The sequence below is a fragment of the Hirundo rustica genome, chromosome 2 (genome assembly GCF_015227805.2).
Source record: "Hirundo rustica isolate bHirRus1 chromosome 2, bHirRus1.pri.v3, whole genome shotgun sequence".
NCBI classification, from domain to species: Eukaryota; Metazoa; Chordata; class Aves; order Passeriformes; family Hirundinidae; genus Hirundo; species Hirundo rustica.
Window position 1 is genome coordinate 116,221,722 of NC_053451.1, and position 18,047 is coordinate 116,239,768.

An 18,047-nucleotide genomic window follows, 5' to 3' on the forward strand; every position below is an offset into this window, starting at 1 on the left:
ATTAGTGTGAGGAATACATTGTACAAAACCATGATAATCACCAAGGTTCTGTAACATCTTTATGACCTTCTAAAATCCAGCATGTATAAACTTTGCTATATTAGTAGTGGTGTAGTTTGACATGTAAACGACTTGGGAGATTTGGATAAAAGCATTAACCATGGCACTTGAGGGTTTTTGGGTTTTGTTTGGTTTTGAGGTTTTTTGTTTGTTTGTTTGCTTTTTTTAAGAATATGTGTACACAAATTCATGTATCTTAGGGGTTTTTTTGTTAGGTTTCATTTCACCTGCCTTCAGACATCTGTAATGTCTGCATTTAAACTGTTTATCTGAAGCTCTTTTGGAAGAATCACAGAATCATCAAGGTGGGAAGAGCCCCTCAGGATCACCCAGTGTCACCCCAGTGCCACCCAAGCCCTGTCCCCAAGGGCCACATCCAGACTCCTCCTGAGCACTGCCACAGACAGCGACTGCAAACCTCCCTGGGCAGCTCAGCCCAAGGCCTGAGCACTCTGACAGGGAAATTTTCTGTCCCAATCTCCACCCTGAGCCTGCCCTGGTGCCATTTGAGGCCGTTCCCTCTCCTCCTTTCCTTTGGGACACGGCAGCACAGCCCGACCCCCCCTCACTGCCCCTCCTGTCAGGGACTTGTGCAGAGCCACAAGGTTCCCCCTGAGCCTCCTTTTCTCCAGGCTCAGCCCCTTTCCCAGCTCCCTCAGCCTCTCCTCACCAGATTTCTGTTCCAGCCCCTTCCTCAGCTCCAGTCCCTTCTCTGGACATGCTCCAGCCCCTCAGTGAACGTTTTTTGGAAGTGTGGGAGTTTCCTCCTCCAGTGTGAGGGAACCCGACATTATTGAGGGCAAAAATAACCTCAGCTGAAAGCAGTTGCTGCAAACGACCCAGGAAACACAATTCCTACGGAACACATCCTCCTCATTCCCTGCACAGATGCTCTGGGAGTGGTTTCTCCCTGGGCTTTTCCCACCTGCAGGGGTGGGAAGCCTTTGGGAGGAGGGCAGGGTTGTCCCGGGGCGGTGGCCCTGGAGAAGCGGAGCTGTCCAGCACCTCCAGCTCCTCAGGGCTGGGCTGCTGCTCCGAGAGGGGAGCAGGAGAAACCTTCTCCGTTCCCCCAGCGAACGCTTCCCTGCTCCACAGCTGCTCCCAGGATCGCTTTTGAGGCCTCCCCTTTGGCGGGGGCACCACGCACGGCCGGCATCACCCACAAATGTTCGGCACAAGTGGAGCTGGGCCGGCGGAAGCTCTGCTTTGAGGGATGCTCTTGGAAGGCTGCAGCCTTCAAAGCTGGCTCCCGAGCCCTGCCCTGCGATCCGCGGCCTTTGTTTTGCATAAATGTTTGTTTTAATGAGGTAGCGCGATGCAGATCGTCCAAATCAAAAACATGTGATGCACCCTAGGCAAGAGAAAGGCAATAACTACACAGATTTTTGAGGGGGGCTAGTCATACCACAGGCTACCATTATAACCGAAAAAACAACAAGAATTTTAATATAGCTGTCTGGCCAAATATATTAATTTAAATTGAATGGCTTTTTCTGATATTATAGCTGTGAGGCACAATGTTCTACTGGCAGGCATCTTCAAAACCTTTTTTAGAAGATTTGCTTCAAATTATTTCTGTGCACCAGATCTTGATGGTATGTGCATTTGGGAGTCTGACCAAAGGGGGAAAAAAAGCTTTTGATTAAATCAATGACCTTTCCTGGAGGTTGAATGAAATGGAGATTGTAATACAAAAAGCTTCCTCCTCCAACAGTGTTTTCTTCAAAACATTTACTCTTGAGCTGTCCTCCATTAACTTTGACCTAAGTTTTTCACATATGTTTATATACTTGTGCCAGAACAGAAATATTCTTTCCCACCAGCAAATCCTTTAAAATAAATTTTAGTCATTTCTATGATTATTTCCCTGGATAATTTACTGACCACTGGTTTCCATTCTTTGCCAGAGAATCCTGTTGTGTTTCTCCAAAACCTGGCTAAACTGTTTTTCCTCAGCTAATTGGATCTCTTGGAAGACTAGAGACATTTTCCTGCTTGCTTACTTGCTTGAAGAAGAAAAGTGTGATCATTTCTTAATTATTTTCTGAATTGATTTCCCTTAATAGAAAATAGCATCAACTTATCCTGGCAAATATCTTTGCACTTTGTAATTATTCCATGAAGCAAAGCTCTGGGAAGCCACTGAAGCTGAGAACAACGTGGAGCATCCTTCCTCAGTGGCTCATGTTCATGGAAGTTGAGTCTCACAAGGAGATCAACACCTTGCAGAATATTAGGTTTCCTATTATTAGGTTGGATTACAAAGCTGTCACAAATTTCACCAAAAGACAAAGGCTCAATAGCAGCTCCTGTGTGGAGCCTGTGGAGGACAAACTTCACTTTTGTGCTCACCTGGGTGGCTTCATTTTCACTCTGGTTGGGACAACCCACAGACTGCCCTGACACAGCTTGGAGAGGCTGCTCAGTTTTTCCTCTCACTCTGTCAGGGGTGGATATTGGTTCTCTGCATCCCAAGATGTCTTCAAGAGGAAAAGAAATCTGAAGTGGTCCTGTTAGGGAACACACTTCTCTTTTGTTTTTTTGGGGAGGTTTATTTGGCTTGTGGATATTTTATATAGCATAAATCACAGAATCCCGGAATGGTTTGGGTTGGAGGGACATCAAAGCTCATCCAGTGCCACTCCTGTCATGGCAGGGACACCTCCCACTGTCCCAGGCTGCTCCAAGCCCCAGTGTCCAACCTGGCCTTGGGCACTGCCAGGGATCCAGGGGCAGCCACAGCTGCTCTGGGCACCCTGTGCCAGGGCCTCAACACCCTGCCAGGGAACAACTCCACCCAAAATCCCATCTAACCTTTCCCTCCTTCATCTTAAGCCTATTCTCTAATTACTTACTCCCTAATGATTATTTCCTGTTTTCATATCCAATTTTTGATGAATTTGTTTACTTACCTGAATGTTTATCTGAATTTCCAGCTCTACCATTGGAGTGTTTGGAGTTATTTTTCTGAATACATGCACTTGATTACTTGGAGTTCAGACTTTTGGAGGACGCAGTGGTATGATTGAACTGACAGGGTGGTGTTCAATCAAAGGCTGGACTTGATCTCGGAGATTTTTTCCCAGCCCTAATGATTCTTTGATTCCATGTCCAAGCCTGCATTGAATTTGAGCATTTCCCAGAAAAAAAGTTGTGATTTATAAGCCTGGCTTTTATGAAACAGAGATGGATTTTTCTTTTATCCGTGTCCCCAGCTGTAATTCTCCTGAGGCTGGAACTGGAGAGGTGCTGGTCCCCCAGGACCTTGGGTGGAAGACCACTTTTATGCTAGTCCTGCTCCTTATTTTCTGGAAATTTTCTGTAGAATAATTAACATTTTATTATCTCCCAATCTGAGGTTTTTGTTTCTTCCACTGATTCCTGCAGTTCCATGCATTTCTACCTTCATTTACCTGCCAATCTTGGATTCGGGAAGTATCCAAAGCACGTGTTTGACTTTGAGGATAAGTTTAAAATTCACCAAGTGTAATGGGGTTTGAGCATCTGCTTGCAGTGAAATCTAAAATTAAATGTCCTTCCTGAATAAGGATGTTCTCCTGAGTCAGCCCCTGCATGCACTGCCTTAGAATAGGCCCTGGCTGTCCCTCGAGTGTGTCAGACACGCCGGATGCTCTCAGAAGTGGTTAATCTGATGAAAGAATTCATCTCCGAGTCATAAAGAAACCACAAGTTTCCTTCACTTTCAGTCTGCTGCTTTGATATCGTTGGTCAGCAGTTCTCCTCAAAAACCATCCCTCAGTGAAGTCCCATCCCTAACGATCTGTTTCATGCAGCCTGATTTGCCCACTGCATAAAGATGTTTGTCACCTTGCTGTACCCTCTGCATTTCCTCCCTTGGATATTCTAAATATTTGGGGAAGGAGGCTCTTTCCATGTCTTGCCCTGGGAATCTCCATGTGATTGAAGCCTGAAATAACACGGTGACTAGAGCATGAATTTATGTGTACCATTTCCATAAGGTACTTTAATGCATGAGATTAATTTAATCTGGAGGTGTTCCAATTTTAAAATGGTTGAGTAACTTTAAATAAGTAAACAAACAACAAATAAATAATTAAATAAAAAATTTTAAAAGTGTAGGAAAAAAGGTACCCCTCTCAATAAGAAAAAATCAACCTGAGGGAGAAAATCCCTCCAATGAACCTTCACCTGTAGCAGCTGAACATTTTGTTAAGAGCTGAATGTGCGAAAATCATCTTTGTAATCGAAGAGTCAGTTGTTTTGAGTTCTTTTGTACAGTCTTTAAATGAATAACATAAATCACCACATATGATTTTGGATATTCATGGTGCACAGAGTTCTGTGGTTCGCTATAGGAAGCTTCAAAAAGCAATGTTTTCCAGCCTTACTTGAACTAACTTGTATCATCTTATTTGTTATCCCCTGCAATTTTTTTTTTTTTTTTTCGTAAAGGACAATTTCTGGAATGACAGCTGAGTAACATCAGCCTTGCCATAACTTCTTTGCATTTTTTCACATTCCTATTAGAAACTCAAGCCAGAAAAATACCCCAATTTTTGGCAGTTGATTAGAACCACTGACTCTGATTTTTGACTCTGCAGTTATGTGGTTCTGTGTCAAATAAGGCATTCCAAATTCTCTCCTCGCGGAGAGAGCTGTGTGGCTGGCAGTGTCTCGATGGACTTGCTTGGATCCTGCTTGTGATGTTGGCAGATGGTTCTGCACATGCTTGGCTTGAACAAAGCCTACATAAACACAGCCTGGAGAGAAATGCGCCCCTTTATAACTTTATTCCTGTGTGCTGTTGATATTCCAATGGCAAACAAAGCTTCCCTGACCCCCAGACCTGGGGCTGCCAATGTGCAGGACCTGGGGCAGGTTTGGAATTGAAGGTTCTGATTCAGGAAAGTGCTTGAGAAAGTGTCATGTTGTAGCTCTGGTGTTTGCAGTTCCTTCTGTCCCACTTCTCAGAGGAAAGCTGAGGAGCAAGTGGGTGGTTGAGCGCTGGAGGGAGGCACTGCGTGGTGAATCTTCTCCTGGCACTGCTGGGTTGGAAGTTCAGGGATGCAGATGACCCCAGTGCTGAGCCTGAGCATATCCTGGGCTACTGCAGGCAAAGGACTGGGGGTTCCCTCCTCAAAAACTTTTGAGAATCATCCTCTTTCCTTCCTCTGCTTTCACAAGTGCCCCGAAAACTGAGTGTGGAAACCACTTAAAAATACCAGCTCAAGGGAATGCCTGGTGTTTTCAAAGCCTGCTATTATTTTCGTTCACGCCAAAACAACCCAGCAAGTTTGTCCTGAGCTAACAAATATCTTCAGCTGTCCCCAAAACCACATTCTTTGGCAAATAACTGCATTTCCCATGAATAAATACGGTTTCACAGAGCTGTGATGGAAGAGATGCAGAAGAGATGGTGAAAGGTCCTGGAAAGTCTGGAACCTTGGAGGGGAAGGAGCTCTGTGTTTGAGTGTTCAGGTGTTAAACCACCTGGCCACCCTAAATACCTGTGTTTAGTTGGCTTTTAAAACAGGTTGATCTGCTGAGAATCTCCTGAGGCAGTCCTGGCTCTATCAGTTCTGTCAGTAACTCAGGGTGGAAGGTCGATATTCCACATCAGGCAGGAAAGTCCAGGTTTTCTGAGACTTTTCTGCATTTTTTTCACCTTCTGTTTAAATCACCTAAAGCTTTAATGACACTGATAAATCTCACAGGTGACTGACTCAAGCTGGACGTACAAACCAGTGCCTTCAATCATTTGTGCCTGTTGGGTATGAAGGAACATACCCAAGTTTAGTAACAGCTACAATGAAACATCTCATAAAAAGGGAAAATTTAAAAAAATAACGCCCCAAACCTGTGAAACCACATCCATAAATTTGTTCCTTATATTTTATGTAGTCCTCACTGAACTCAGTGAGAATGTAGTGTTGTGTGAAGATAAGCCAGCTGTGAGTCTTTGCAGGACTGGAGTTCACGTCTGTGGTGTTATTTTCAACCCAAAAATGAGATCATTAAAAAGAAATCCAGCAGTTATGGTCACCAAGTGACACATCACAGGTACCAGTAGTGTCCTTTGTTGAACCCAGGAACTGAAAAGCTGTGAAATATTGCCGCTTAACTAAAACATAAATCTTAGTTACTTTAAAGTCTAAGAAAAAATTTTCTACTTTTTCTTTCCTGTTCTCTTTTTCTATTTGCTTTTTTTTAAATGCAAGATCATAAGGATAAAATAACAGTGGCATGAATAACATTTTTTCAGCCCTCCTGTCAGAACCTACTTGCCACTTAGAAGCCAAAATAATTTGGGTTGGAAGGGACCTTAAAAATCATCCAGTGCCACCCCAGCCATGGCAGGGACACCTTCCACTGTCCCAGGCTGCTCCAAGCCCCAGTGTCCAACCTGGCCTTGGGCACTGCCAGGGATCCAGGGGCAGCCACAGCTGCTCTGGGAATTCCATCCCAGCCCTCAACACCCTCCCAGGGAACAATTCCTGATTCCCAATCTCCCATCCAGCCCTGCCCTCTGGCACTGGGAAGCCATTCCCTGTGTCCTGTCCCTGCAGCCCTTGGGAATTGTCTCTCTCCAGCTTTCCTGGGGCTCCTTCAGGCCCTGCAAGGCCACCCTGAGCTCAGCCCAAAGCTTCTCCTGGCCAGGCTGAACAATCCAAATTCTCCCAGCTTTTCCTCATGTCTTGGTTGTTAAAACAGAATTGTGTGGGATGCTGGTTACAACTTCATGGGGGAAAAGAGGATCACCCCTCCGTCCAGATTCTCAAATCTGACTGGAGGGACAGTCTGGGACAGGCTTTCCTTGAGGACATCCTGTCCAGATTTTCACTGCTCCTTTTGGGAAATGCAGTAGGAACTTAGATCCAAATGTTTTAGCCAGGGCTCTCTTCTCTAGGCCAGTCACCGTCATGCAATGTGAGAAATTCTGGGCTAATTCTGGAGTGAGTAAAATCAAGTGATTCAAAGTCAGATCCAGACAGGATCGTTTAAAAATCCACCATTCAGTTGAAAATAGAGATGCAGACCCACCACACAGGTGACTGCCATGAAAAGTTTGGCATTTTCTAGGGCCAGATCCTGTCAGAATGAGTGCCCCATTCCATGGAATAATGCTGCATACAGAATTGAATTCCTGTTCTGCTGGATCCCAGCTAATTGTGAGTGCTTGTTGGGAAAGTCACGGGCCACCGAGGTAATTCAACACACATGTTGTAGCAAGCTTTTCACGCATGTCTGGCAAGCCTCTCACAGTAGGAGAAGGCTTTAGGGATTCTTTCCCCAGCCTTAAATCGTGCATTAAATCCTATCAATTATTGGTTCCCTCCCTGTTTCCACTTCTGCTCTTTTTTTTGTTATTGGGCAGTAATTATTTTGCCTTGTACCAGAATTAACTTAGAGCCCTCTCTCTGAAGCTCAGAATTTCCAGTTTGCAGAAAACTGTGATATTGTGTCTTTTTGTTGAATTCCCAGTGGGTTGAAACGTTACTCCCATTGAAGCAAAAGGAGTTTTGCCTTTCATGTTGGTGGAAGCAGGACATTTGTCTTTATTTTCGTTATATCTATTTCTTGATACTATGTTCTTATTCTATATTTATTTCTTAAAACACTGTGTGACCTACAGAGTGCTTTAGATATGGGTAAAAAGGTTGTGATGATCATGACAAATCCCAGGTCTGTAAAAGCTCTGAGTTAAATCTAACTTGGCAATTAACTATATTCAGTGTTCTTTTTTCCTAAATGCCCACAATTTTTATCCATTAAAGTAAATGAGTAGTCCCCAGGAGAAAATATTTTGATTAATCGTTGCCAAGTCCTTTGATTTCACTGTAGTACTTTAAAGATAACAATCTCATTTTCTTATATGCTGTTGGAAATGTCTTTCTCTAGACATACTGAGGTTTGAAAATACAGAAATCAGATCAGGTAGGACTTAACGTGGAATTTCTTGTGTGTTTGGAATAGTTGGTATTTGACACCAGGCCTTACAGACCCAATGTGATCAGTATTTATAATTTAATTTTGTAACTGTTATAAAACCATGTAGCTAAGCAGTGATAGTTAAGAGTGAATTTTTTTTTACTTTTTTACCTCACAACGGATATGGTATTAGTGTGTCTTAGCAAGAGACAGAAATATCAGACACTTACAGAAATGTGTGAATTTTATCCTTTTTAGATCACACAGCCTGGTCTTGGGAATATTCCTAGGAGATCACACTTCCCAAATGCTTAATTTATAATGAGTATTTTGAATCTTACGGCAAAATAGAGAATTTCCCTTTGGTGGAGGGCTGATTGACACTGAGGAAAAAGACTGATGGGGAATCCTTTTTTTTTTTTTTTCCCCCTGTTTTTCAATAATTAGCATCAAGGTGTTTCACAGTCCTGAGGGTTTCTGTTTGTGTCTGCTGGAGTGGGGATGGGGTTATCCCTGAGTGTGGGCATGGACCTCAAGGTGCTCAGAGAGTGGCAGATTTCAGTTTTTAAGAAGGATCTGGGTTAGCCCTGGTCTTTCGGGGTCACTGAGTTTCAAACCCAGATATTCCACATCTGTTTCTTGTTCACAGGCACTAACAAAGAAGTACAATATCGAGAGAGTCCCAAACAGCAGAGTGTGAGAGACACTTTAATAGGTTCCATTCTTGATGAAAATCTTGGAGCAGCCTGACTAATAAGGAGTAGAAATCCAATATTCCAGAAATATTTGCTGTGTGCAGTGGCCATCAATCCAGGGATGGGAAGACTTTGAAGGACAGTGTCCAATAACCACTTCAAACCATTGTGTAGTTAAGTTAAAATTACCTAAAACATTTGGAAGAAATGAGGAAAAATGTTGGCCTTTGCCCTCGAGGTTGCTTCTTTTTTCCTTGCAGAAAAGTTGGTTTTTTGGAAGTGTTTTGCTTTGGTGTGTTTTGTTTTGTTTTGTTTCTTGTTGTTGTTGTTGTTGTTGTTTTGGGGGTTTTTTTGTTGTTTGTTTTTTTTGTTTTTTTTTGTTTTGTGGTTTTTGTTTTGTTTGTTTGTTTGTTTTTCTTTTATTTTTGTGCCCTGCCTTATCATTGTCACTTAACCGTTAAGCTTTAAATTAGCATCAAGCATAAATTAAATAGGTTTTCATGTCAGTGACAACTTTGAGCTGAAAATTTCAGTGCACTTTAATTTATCAATTTATTAATCAATCCTCACAGCACCCCTTTGGCATTTGGTGGTACAGGTTGACATTTCAGAGGTGGGAAATTAAGGAAAAAAGGAAGTAAAGTTTAGGTGAGATCTCATATAAGCAGAGCTGTCAAAAAATTTGGAATACTAGAGGTTCCCTTTGTAGGGAAAAGAACAGAAATACTTTAAAGGTGAAATTCATCGCATCTTTTTCAAGTAGCAGTTGTAGGTGAGATTGAACAAAATTATGAAGGTGGTTGTGCTGGGAATTGCAGAAATCTTGGAGAACTAGGGTAGCTCTCACCCCTACATTTAAAATCTTGAAGTCTGATGAACTCAATCCCACGTCAGCAGAGAGGAATTCAATTCTCTATCTGTAAATGAGTGCCAGCACTTCCCTGTTATGAAGGACGTGCACTGATTATTGAAAATAATTCCAGTGTCATCTAAACAGAGCTGCTGTTTCATTTCCTAGCTCTGTGGTGTTTGTTTTATGTAGAGACTGTAGCTGGTCTCCAGAAAAAGGTGGGCAAACAGCGGTCTAGCCACCAAAAATATTTTGGCTGGTAAAACCTTAAGTAGCTTGAGTCACAGATAAGAGGTGGTAGATGAAGTACTTGGATTTTCACTTTGAAAACTTCCAGCGTTTCTTTTCTACAAAGATGCTTCCATGGGAAAACAACCCATTCTTGACTGCTGTTATTTCATGAAGTAATGTCAAATAAAAACGGTGTCCCCGAATCAGGGTCTCTCTCATGTTTTCATTTCTGCCAGCGAGTGAATTCGTTGTGAGAGGAAGGAAGGTGGGGATGGGGGAAAAGTCATGAAGGGATTGATGGTACACATGGTTTGGAGCAGCTGAAGGGAAGCAAAAGTGGGGGTGCACTAAGCACAGCCAGCCCTGAGTGCAGGGTGCAGAGTGATGGGGAGTGCCAGGGCAACAGGAAAAAAATCCTTTTTAGAGTATTCTCTTTACTGAAAGGTGTCAGTGCCGACTCGGGAAAGAGCTGCTCCTTGCCTGGTGTGGAGGATGTTCCTTTCCAGGGGCAGGGAGCACCATCTAGTGACCACAGGGCTGCCCACAGGGCAGGGAGCAGGGAAAGGCGTGGGGACACTTCCCTGCTCCTCCTTTGCTCTGCAAGGCCGGGCAGGGAGGGAATTGAGAGGCACAAAATCTTGGAAGCAGTGCTGGAGGAGAGGATGCCTTTAGTGGGATGCGAGTTGTGTCATCCCCGTGATAGGGTAGTGATAATTATTTTAATTACGTGGCTTTGCGGGCCGCTGGCTCCCACGTGGTGGTTGGATTTTGGGGAATGGAAGTGCCTGACTCCACTCTGTCCTCCTGGAGTTGACCTCCAGGTTTCCAGCCACAGCTCTGTCTGGGGAGCAGAGCCCATCATCCCTTAGCTGCTGATCCTGCAGTCCCTCGGGCATGTTCTGGAATTCTGTTCTCTCCTAAACACAGTTCCGAGTGCCTGATTTCTCTGTTTCACCATTAAAACCCTGATTGTGAGATCTTTCTTTGGGGTGACGGAGATTCTACCCCTCTGTGAGCAGATTCACTGATGTTTTCATCAGACCCTATGGAAAACTGGGAATTAAAGGGAGACAGTTCAGCTGAAGGGCTTGGTAGGAGCGTACTTGATCCTCACACACCAAACTGGGCATGGCCAAACTGATGTTGGGAGCTGCATTTAAGCAAAATGCTGAGGTTTTTTGAGAGGGTTAAGGCCTTTACAAACATGTCTTCATGTGTCATGAAGTAGCGGTAATTTGCTTGGACTTCTAAAATCTGCTTCCAAAAACTGCAGTGCAAATTCTTTTATTGTGCTCCAGTTGGTTGGGGTTTTTTGGAGGGGGAGCAGGGGGGGTGTTTTTATTTGTAGCCTGGTTCTACCTAGAAGAGAATCTGCTTTTTACCTGGAAGGTTGGAAAGAGGAACAAAACTCAGTTCTTTTCTCCGTTGTCTTTTCTTTTGATACCGACATCTGCAGACACTGTGTGTACCCATACCAACCACAACATAAAGGTGGATGTATCTCCGGTTTTCCAGCTATTTACCCAAAGATTTTTCTACAGATCAAGGGATGAAGGTCACATTATTACCATAGTAGAGTGTGGCCCTATTCTCTTGGTCAGCCCAGAGCAGAGTTCTTGCTTTACCTCCAGTATTGCAATGTATTTCCTTCATACTTCACAGAATCGTGGAATAGTTTAGATTGGAAGGGATCTTAAAGGTCTTCTAATTCCATGCCATGTCCTGCCATGGCAGAGACACCTTCCACTGTCTCAGGCTGCTCCAAGCCCCAGTGTCCAGCCTGGCCTTGGGCACTGCCAGGGATCCAGGGGCAGCCACAGCTGCTCTGGGCACCCTGTGCCAGGGCCTCAGCACCCTGCCAGGGAACAATTCCTGCCCAAGATCCCATCTAAACCCACTCTTAGTTTGGAGCCATCCCTCTTTGTCCTGTCACTCCATGTCTTTGTGACAAGTCCCTCTCACCTGAACCCATGTAAAACATTTTAGGTGTTTAAGTGAGTACATACATACTGAGCATATCTCTGTTACATCCTAGAAAGGATGCAGCAAGCAAAAAAACCCTTTTTTGTTTGGAATTTCATGTTTAGGACTCAGCCTGATCACTTTTTTTGCATGATCAAACCAAATCTTCAGGTCGGTCCAGAGCCCTGTTGGTTTAAGCAGGCTTAGATCAACATGGATTGGATCCTTCATCTCCAGTTTGTAAAGACCATCTCTAAAGAGGGAACTCTTGAGTCCTGAAGGTAGAAAGCACCTCAAGCAGACTTTCAGTGTGTTCAGGAAAGAGTTCAAGCACAGCTGTAACTCTAAAGCATGTGCAACTCCCTGCTTTGATCAGGACACTTAAGCACATGTTCAGTGTTAACACATGCTGAGGAATTTTGCTGCTCTGTAGTTTCCAGATGCAGGCTGAAGCTAGGAGAATATTCCAGCTGAAACGAGCCAGGACAAATTAGGGTGACGAGCTTCAGAGAGAAATTAGAGGGGAGCATTAGGTAACTTGTGTGGATTTTTAGTACTTTTTGTCATGGTTTTATTCTGCCTGTTGACCAAGTTTTTCAAACTCACAGAGCGTTGTTTGAGACAATAGCACAGAATTGCCTAACATAACAAAAACAAAAAGAAAAAAAACAGAAAAGAGAAAAATAGTAGAAGCGTTTGTACTCTTTTTTCTTTTGCAACTGGATGATGGTGATTTGATAACCCAATATTTTCCTTGCCTCTCAATACCAAGGCTCTGCTTGCAATTGGATCGGCCTCAGCGTAAGCACTCAGAAATCTGCCTGTGGGTATTAGTTTGAAAGTCAAATAAACTTTACTGGATTCTTTGGCACAGAATGTGTGCCAGTTGAAAATGGCAAAATCCTTGCTGGGCTGTGGGCTCTGTAAAACTTATATAATAGTAATAGAGCTCAGCAGTGCTGCTTATGCTTCCAAAATCCCTCTGTAAACCAAAAGGAGGTTTGTGTATATGGAGGTGGGATGGAGAAGAATCATTCCTAAAAACTGCTCGTGAATGAGTTTGTTAGATCCTCTCCACTGGGGAGCTGGAACTGATACTTGCAACCTCTTGATATATTGGAGGAAAAACCAAAATATCAGGGGCTTAACTGGAGTGGAAGTCACCCAACTGAAACATTATACAATGCTTTGAAATTTCAAGAGAAAGGTTCTAATCTTTTGGCTGTCTTGCTCATTGTTTGGAGATGAAAAGGGAGGAAATCAACATCCCCACGAAATACAATTACTATAAATTACTTTCTTTTCATACGGTTCATAATGAAAATAGGAAAGTCACCTACTCTGTAGGAGCACTGTAATTTGGTGGATGTAGACTGCAAGAGGACATTCAGCAGGGCAACACTGCAATTCTGTATGAACCAGCTACTGAAGAATATAAAATATTGTATAGCAGTGCTGACTCCAGATTGCTCTGAAGCCACGAAAAATCATCTTTACAGTGGAAGAAACCAGAGCTCCTTAAAGTGAGCTCTAAAACTGAGCTGATCTTGTGCAGGGAGTTGATCCTGTGTCCCAAAGGTTGGATTCCACGCTCTTGGAGCTCTTTCCCACCTTAGTGATTCTGTTTGTTACTGCTGCATCCAGGGATTCCCAGCTCTGTGGTCCCCATGGGACACCTGGAAATGAGAATTTCCTGGATCTGGCAGGGCCATTCCCATGAGCAGGAGCGGGTGGATGAGCCTTTGCTCTGCCCTGCTTTGTGGGAGATGGGGCAGCACCTGCAGGACAGATGAGTGAGGGACACCGTGTGCACCTCTGGAAAAATGCATTTCGCCTTTCTTGGGTCAGGATAGGAGGGGAAAAGTGAACGGGGACTTTCTGCTGCCTTTGTGTGGAAAAACTCCGTGTTGAATGCCAGCAGTCATCGCCAGCTACAGAACAACGCTCCCATTTCCTTTTTCTTTTCCTAAGGAGCAGGAGAAGGCGGCATTGGGCGAGGGTGAGGTCATCTGCTTCCACTAAATAATGCTGCAACGAGCCATTCACTATTTCTTGTTCTTTTTTATCGTACCAGAGTCCCTGGTCAGAGGGCAGGACCTTACTACAGCTGGAATTATCTTCCAGGCAACCTGTTTGTGGTTGGGTGTTGACACAGGGAGCTGTGAGAAATTATGAACTTGTTAGAGTAGGACCAGATTTTTAAAATTGTTTTTTAAAAATTAATAAATTCTGACTTGTTCGAATTTTTCCTTCCATTTTTACGGGTTGTATTTTCAAGCTTTTCTCTTCAGGCTGAAAGCTCAGAATCTCTTGACACCAGGGATTGTGTCTTTCATGAAAACATAGAGAACTGTGAGGCTCCTAAGTGGGAAAGGGTTGTGCCAGCACTGGATCCTGAGTGGAATAACTCTAGCTTCCACTGTGGAAGCACTTTGCCTTGTATTATATATGTATTTTTTTAAAAAGTTCAGATCTCTTATACAAAGGCCTGGGACAGGGACAGTGTTTTGTTTGCACAGCTGGGAATTCTGGGGTGCCCCATGACTGCCAAGTGCTCCAAAAGGACAAATGAAAATATAACACTGAATAAAAAATGGCCATCGCACTCTAACCAGGAAGGGAACTGCCAGCGAAACCGTCTCATTTCCATTCATGGATAGAGCTGTGAATTAAGGGAAGAACACGGGAGATTTAAGACTGTTTATGGCATTCAGGCATATGCTTTTGAAGTTTTATGTCTTTTCGTGACTTCCTCTCCTCAGTAAGAAAGAGACATCAAGAAGAAATTATTGTCTCCAACCTGTTTGCTTCTTCTCTAAGGAGAAAAACGTGCTAAATCAGATAGGCTGGAAAAGTGTCAATCGCTCAGGAATGCAGGAATGAGGTTAATGGACAAATATAGACGTGGTGTAAGCAGGGCCAGACCTCATTAACATATTTGGAGTTACACCCATTTATACCCAGCCTGGCTTTGGCCCTACATCAGCAATTCCCCAGTGAACAGCCTGCATCAAACCGCTGCTGAATTTGGCCCATTTCATCTGACATCTGCATCCTGCCTCGAAGTGGCCTGTCACACTTACTGCACATCAGATCACACCTGCCCAGGCGGCCACGGGCAATTGACTTTTTTGTTTTTAAAAAAAAAAAAAAAAAAAAAAAGCCCAACAAAAAAACCAAATTGTTTTTAAAAAAAATCAGTCACATATCATCAAGAAAAACAACATTGTTTTAGGACTCTTATCTCTTCACTCCCAAATATCCTGTTTCTTCGAGCTGCGGTGGCCAGGACCAATAGAAACCTCTTCCTGCCATTGGCTGACTTCATTTCCCAGAGTTAGCACAATCTCATCCGCTCTAAACAACCTCATCAAAACTTCTTTCTGGTCAGAGCGAAGCAATAATTATTATTAGCAATTATTAGCGATCAATAACCTTGATCACATTATGGCAAGCACTATTAAGGTAAGGAGGGGGTACCTTTTTTTGTTGGAATTTTTTTCTCACTGGCGTGTTCTTTGGTTTCCTTTATCAACCTAGATAAGTTAGAATTGGGCAACACCCCCACTGCCACAATAGAGGACAACAAGATTTCCTTTGTACTGCCTAGTAAATTTCCTTTTTCCTACTCCAACCATCCGCAAGGCTTAAAAACTTCAAACTCGGAAAAAAAATTGGGTTTTTTAAATTCACTCTTCAGTGGTGTGGATTGCATAGGCGAAGCCCTTTTGTGAGAGCTTCTGAAATTTCTTGTAGGTATCCCTCGGACAACTTGGATGTGTTTGTGGACTGCCATGAGGGGAGAGGGTGTGCACTGGAAGGAAAAACCGGGTTTCTAAGGGCACCAAACTTTTGGATACTTTGAAATGTTTTCTCTTGCTGACGGGGACACAAATTTTAGCGAGCGGGGAAGGAGAGGCACCAGCTCTTGTTCCTCTGTCTCATGCAGGTGTTAATTTTGTGCTTTTCTAGAAACTCTTGACTTTCAACTCGGGACCTTTCTGAAGGTTGTTTTAATGGTGGCGGGAAGATCTCGCGGGCGTGTTCTTTTTCATGTTTTAATTTTTTGGACAATAAAAATCTCTTCTTGGTGCATAACTTGATCTCGCTGCATGGTTTGTTGGCTTTGGGGTTTGTTTGTTTTTGTTTTTTTTAAAGAATGGCTTTGCTGAGTTGTTTTGGGCTGTGTCACTTAGAAAGTTGAATAAATCTGTCTGCCTATATTTTGTTTCTATGGACAGCAGTTGCCAATGGAGCAATAGCTGTTGTTAATTGCAGAATGTAATGGTAATTAAGCGCTCTGTGATAGTGAAACTAATTTTACATAAAGAGCACGGACAGGGAGGACTCTGCGGTGTTGTTTTATCAGGTTTGGGATCAAGGTATTACTGGATTCAGGATTGAGGTATTTGTTTTCTTTGTGGCATTGTCTGTTTCTGTACTTTTCTAATTATTTCAGAGATTTAATGAGGGATATAGAATAGCCTGGCTGTTGGATAAGTAGGGCTGCAGTCGGATTTTTCAGTAAATTCTGCTCCAGTGTTTACATTTTTGAGATAATTTGATGCTTTTTGTTATGGTTTTGGGAATCTGACAGTCTTGCCCGAGGGCAGCATGATTAAAAAGTCTAAATGAACCTTTTGTTTTTGTGATCACTGATGTTTTCATGAGGCTATCAACAGAGACATAGATCTGATTCTGCTCTGCATTGCTGGCCAGCATCTGCTAAATGCTAAGTAGCTCCTGAAACCGAGTTCCCTTTGGGGTTAGGGTTAGGGCCGTGCATTTCAGGGCACACAGGACATGACAGGCACTTAATGAAAATCTTGAGTTTCAGGGAGTCAAGTTCTGGCTAAAAGGAGGGCTGTGTACTGAGGTTTTAATGCTGGGTTTGCTTCTATTAATCAGAATATTGATACAAAGTTTATTTTCAAAAATAATGGTACCCATGAGATCGGATGCCATTTGTATTTTGGTTATTCCTATTATTTATTTACTTTATTTTTTGTATCGACTGAATTTAATAGGATGGAAAATTGTTCAGTGATGCCTAATTGTTATTATTTGACCTCCACCTTACACTTAGGGAACTGTTTTATATAGCCTGGTAATGCAGTGTACTCAGCAGAATGGAAAAATGTCCAATTCTCTATCCTCATCTGGAGTGTGAATCTTGCAGGAGGTCTCAGGCAACCCAAAATGTTGAGGATTTTGCTGGCCAGAGTGCTGGGAAGGCCTTACATGCTGTAGCAAGAATCTTATTTAAGCAAGTCAAAATGTGGAATGACTGTAAAGAAATGACAGGTGCTTTGTACTCGAGGTGCAGGAAATGTGCTCTGACATGAGACAGTCCAAAGATTTTCAATTCCTCTTCTATAGAGTAAAGACGTGGATAAAGAAATCTTTCAACTGGAGGGATTCTGAAATAAAGAAATTCTGTTTGAAGGCCAGGCAGGTGTTTGCTTAGCTTTTGCTAAACAGTTATATATATATGAATATATTTAACTATATATATATATATATATAGTTAATATAAATTACTAGTGTTTGTCTGCTGGCAGCGGGTAGCCCAGCTACCCCAGTTTGCTTGAGGAAAGATTGCCTTATCTGGGATCCCTGGGAACTCAGTGTATTCTTTAAGGAAGCCGTGGAGTCATTAAATTTCAGAATTAGGACGTGAATGGTTCTGTATTTGTCCATAAGCGGGCAGAGACTTCTCGGAACCTACACCCGTGCCAAGGTGACTTTCCAGTCAGGGTGTCTGATTCATCCTTTCCCCCTCACCAGCCTGCAGACGGACCCGTGGGACGCCGGGGCTCGGCAGGAACCGGGCTGCTTTCACCGGGGCTCGCTGGGCTCTGGGAAGGCAAACCCTGCTGTGAGGTTTGGGGCGCTGGCTTTGACATCCTGAGCGTGGTTTTCCTGGTGGATTGCTCTCTCCTCACCCCATGCCCTCCTTCTGCTGCCCACTGCTCCTTTTTCCCTGGGAAGGGGAAAGAGCCATGCTGGGAGGTTTCTCCTCAAGAGGAGGAGGATGAGGAGGCAGCAGCACCTTTTTCCCAGGCTCTGACATGGATAAATAATATTAATCCTGATTTCCCCACTGGACCATCCTTGCCCAGGCCAGGGATCTCTCCCTTGGATGGGGAGAGTTCAGCACAAGAAGCTGTGGAGGGGTAGGTGGTGCATGAAGGTGCTGCCAGGATTTGGGCTCATATTTCACATCCCAACACCTGGTGCCACACTCAGCTGAGCTCTCTGTCATGTTTTTTGGCATTTTGAAGGATAAAACGTGGCTTTTCAAGTTGAAAAAGTCTCCTTAGAGTGAAGGTTTCAGT

General features: G+C 43.4%; 1 protein-coding gene across 4 annotated transcripts in view; it reads left to right on the top strand.

Annotated features, from left to right (window-relative positions):
- ERG (ETS transcription factor ERG) overlaps nt 1-18,047 on the top strand; it is a 142,493-nt gene that overhangs the window by 65,678 nt on the left and 58,768 nt on the right. For 2 of the 4 annotated variants that reach the window (XM_040056204.1, XM_058419398.1), the window contains exon 1: nt 15,053-15,174. The exons of the other annotated variants lie outside the window; for them this stretch is intronic. In XM_040056204.1, the coding sequence (XP_039912138.1) occupies nt 15,157-15,174 (18 nt within the window). In that variant the 5' untranslated portion in view covers nt 15,053-15,156. Of the gene's footprint in view, nt 1-15,052; nt 15,175-18,047 lie in introns of those variants that run through there. 4 annotated transcript variants of the gene reach the window in all.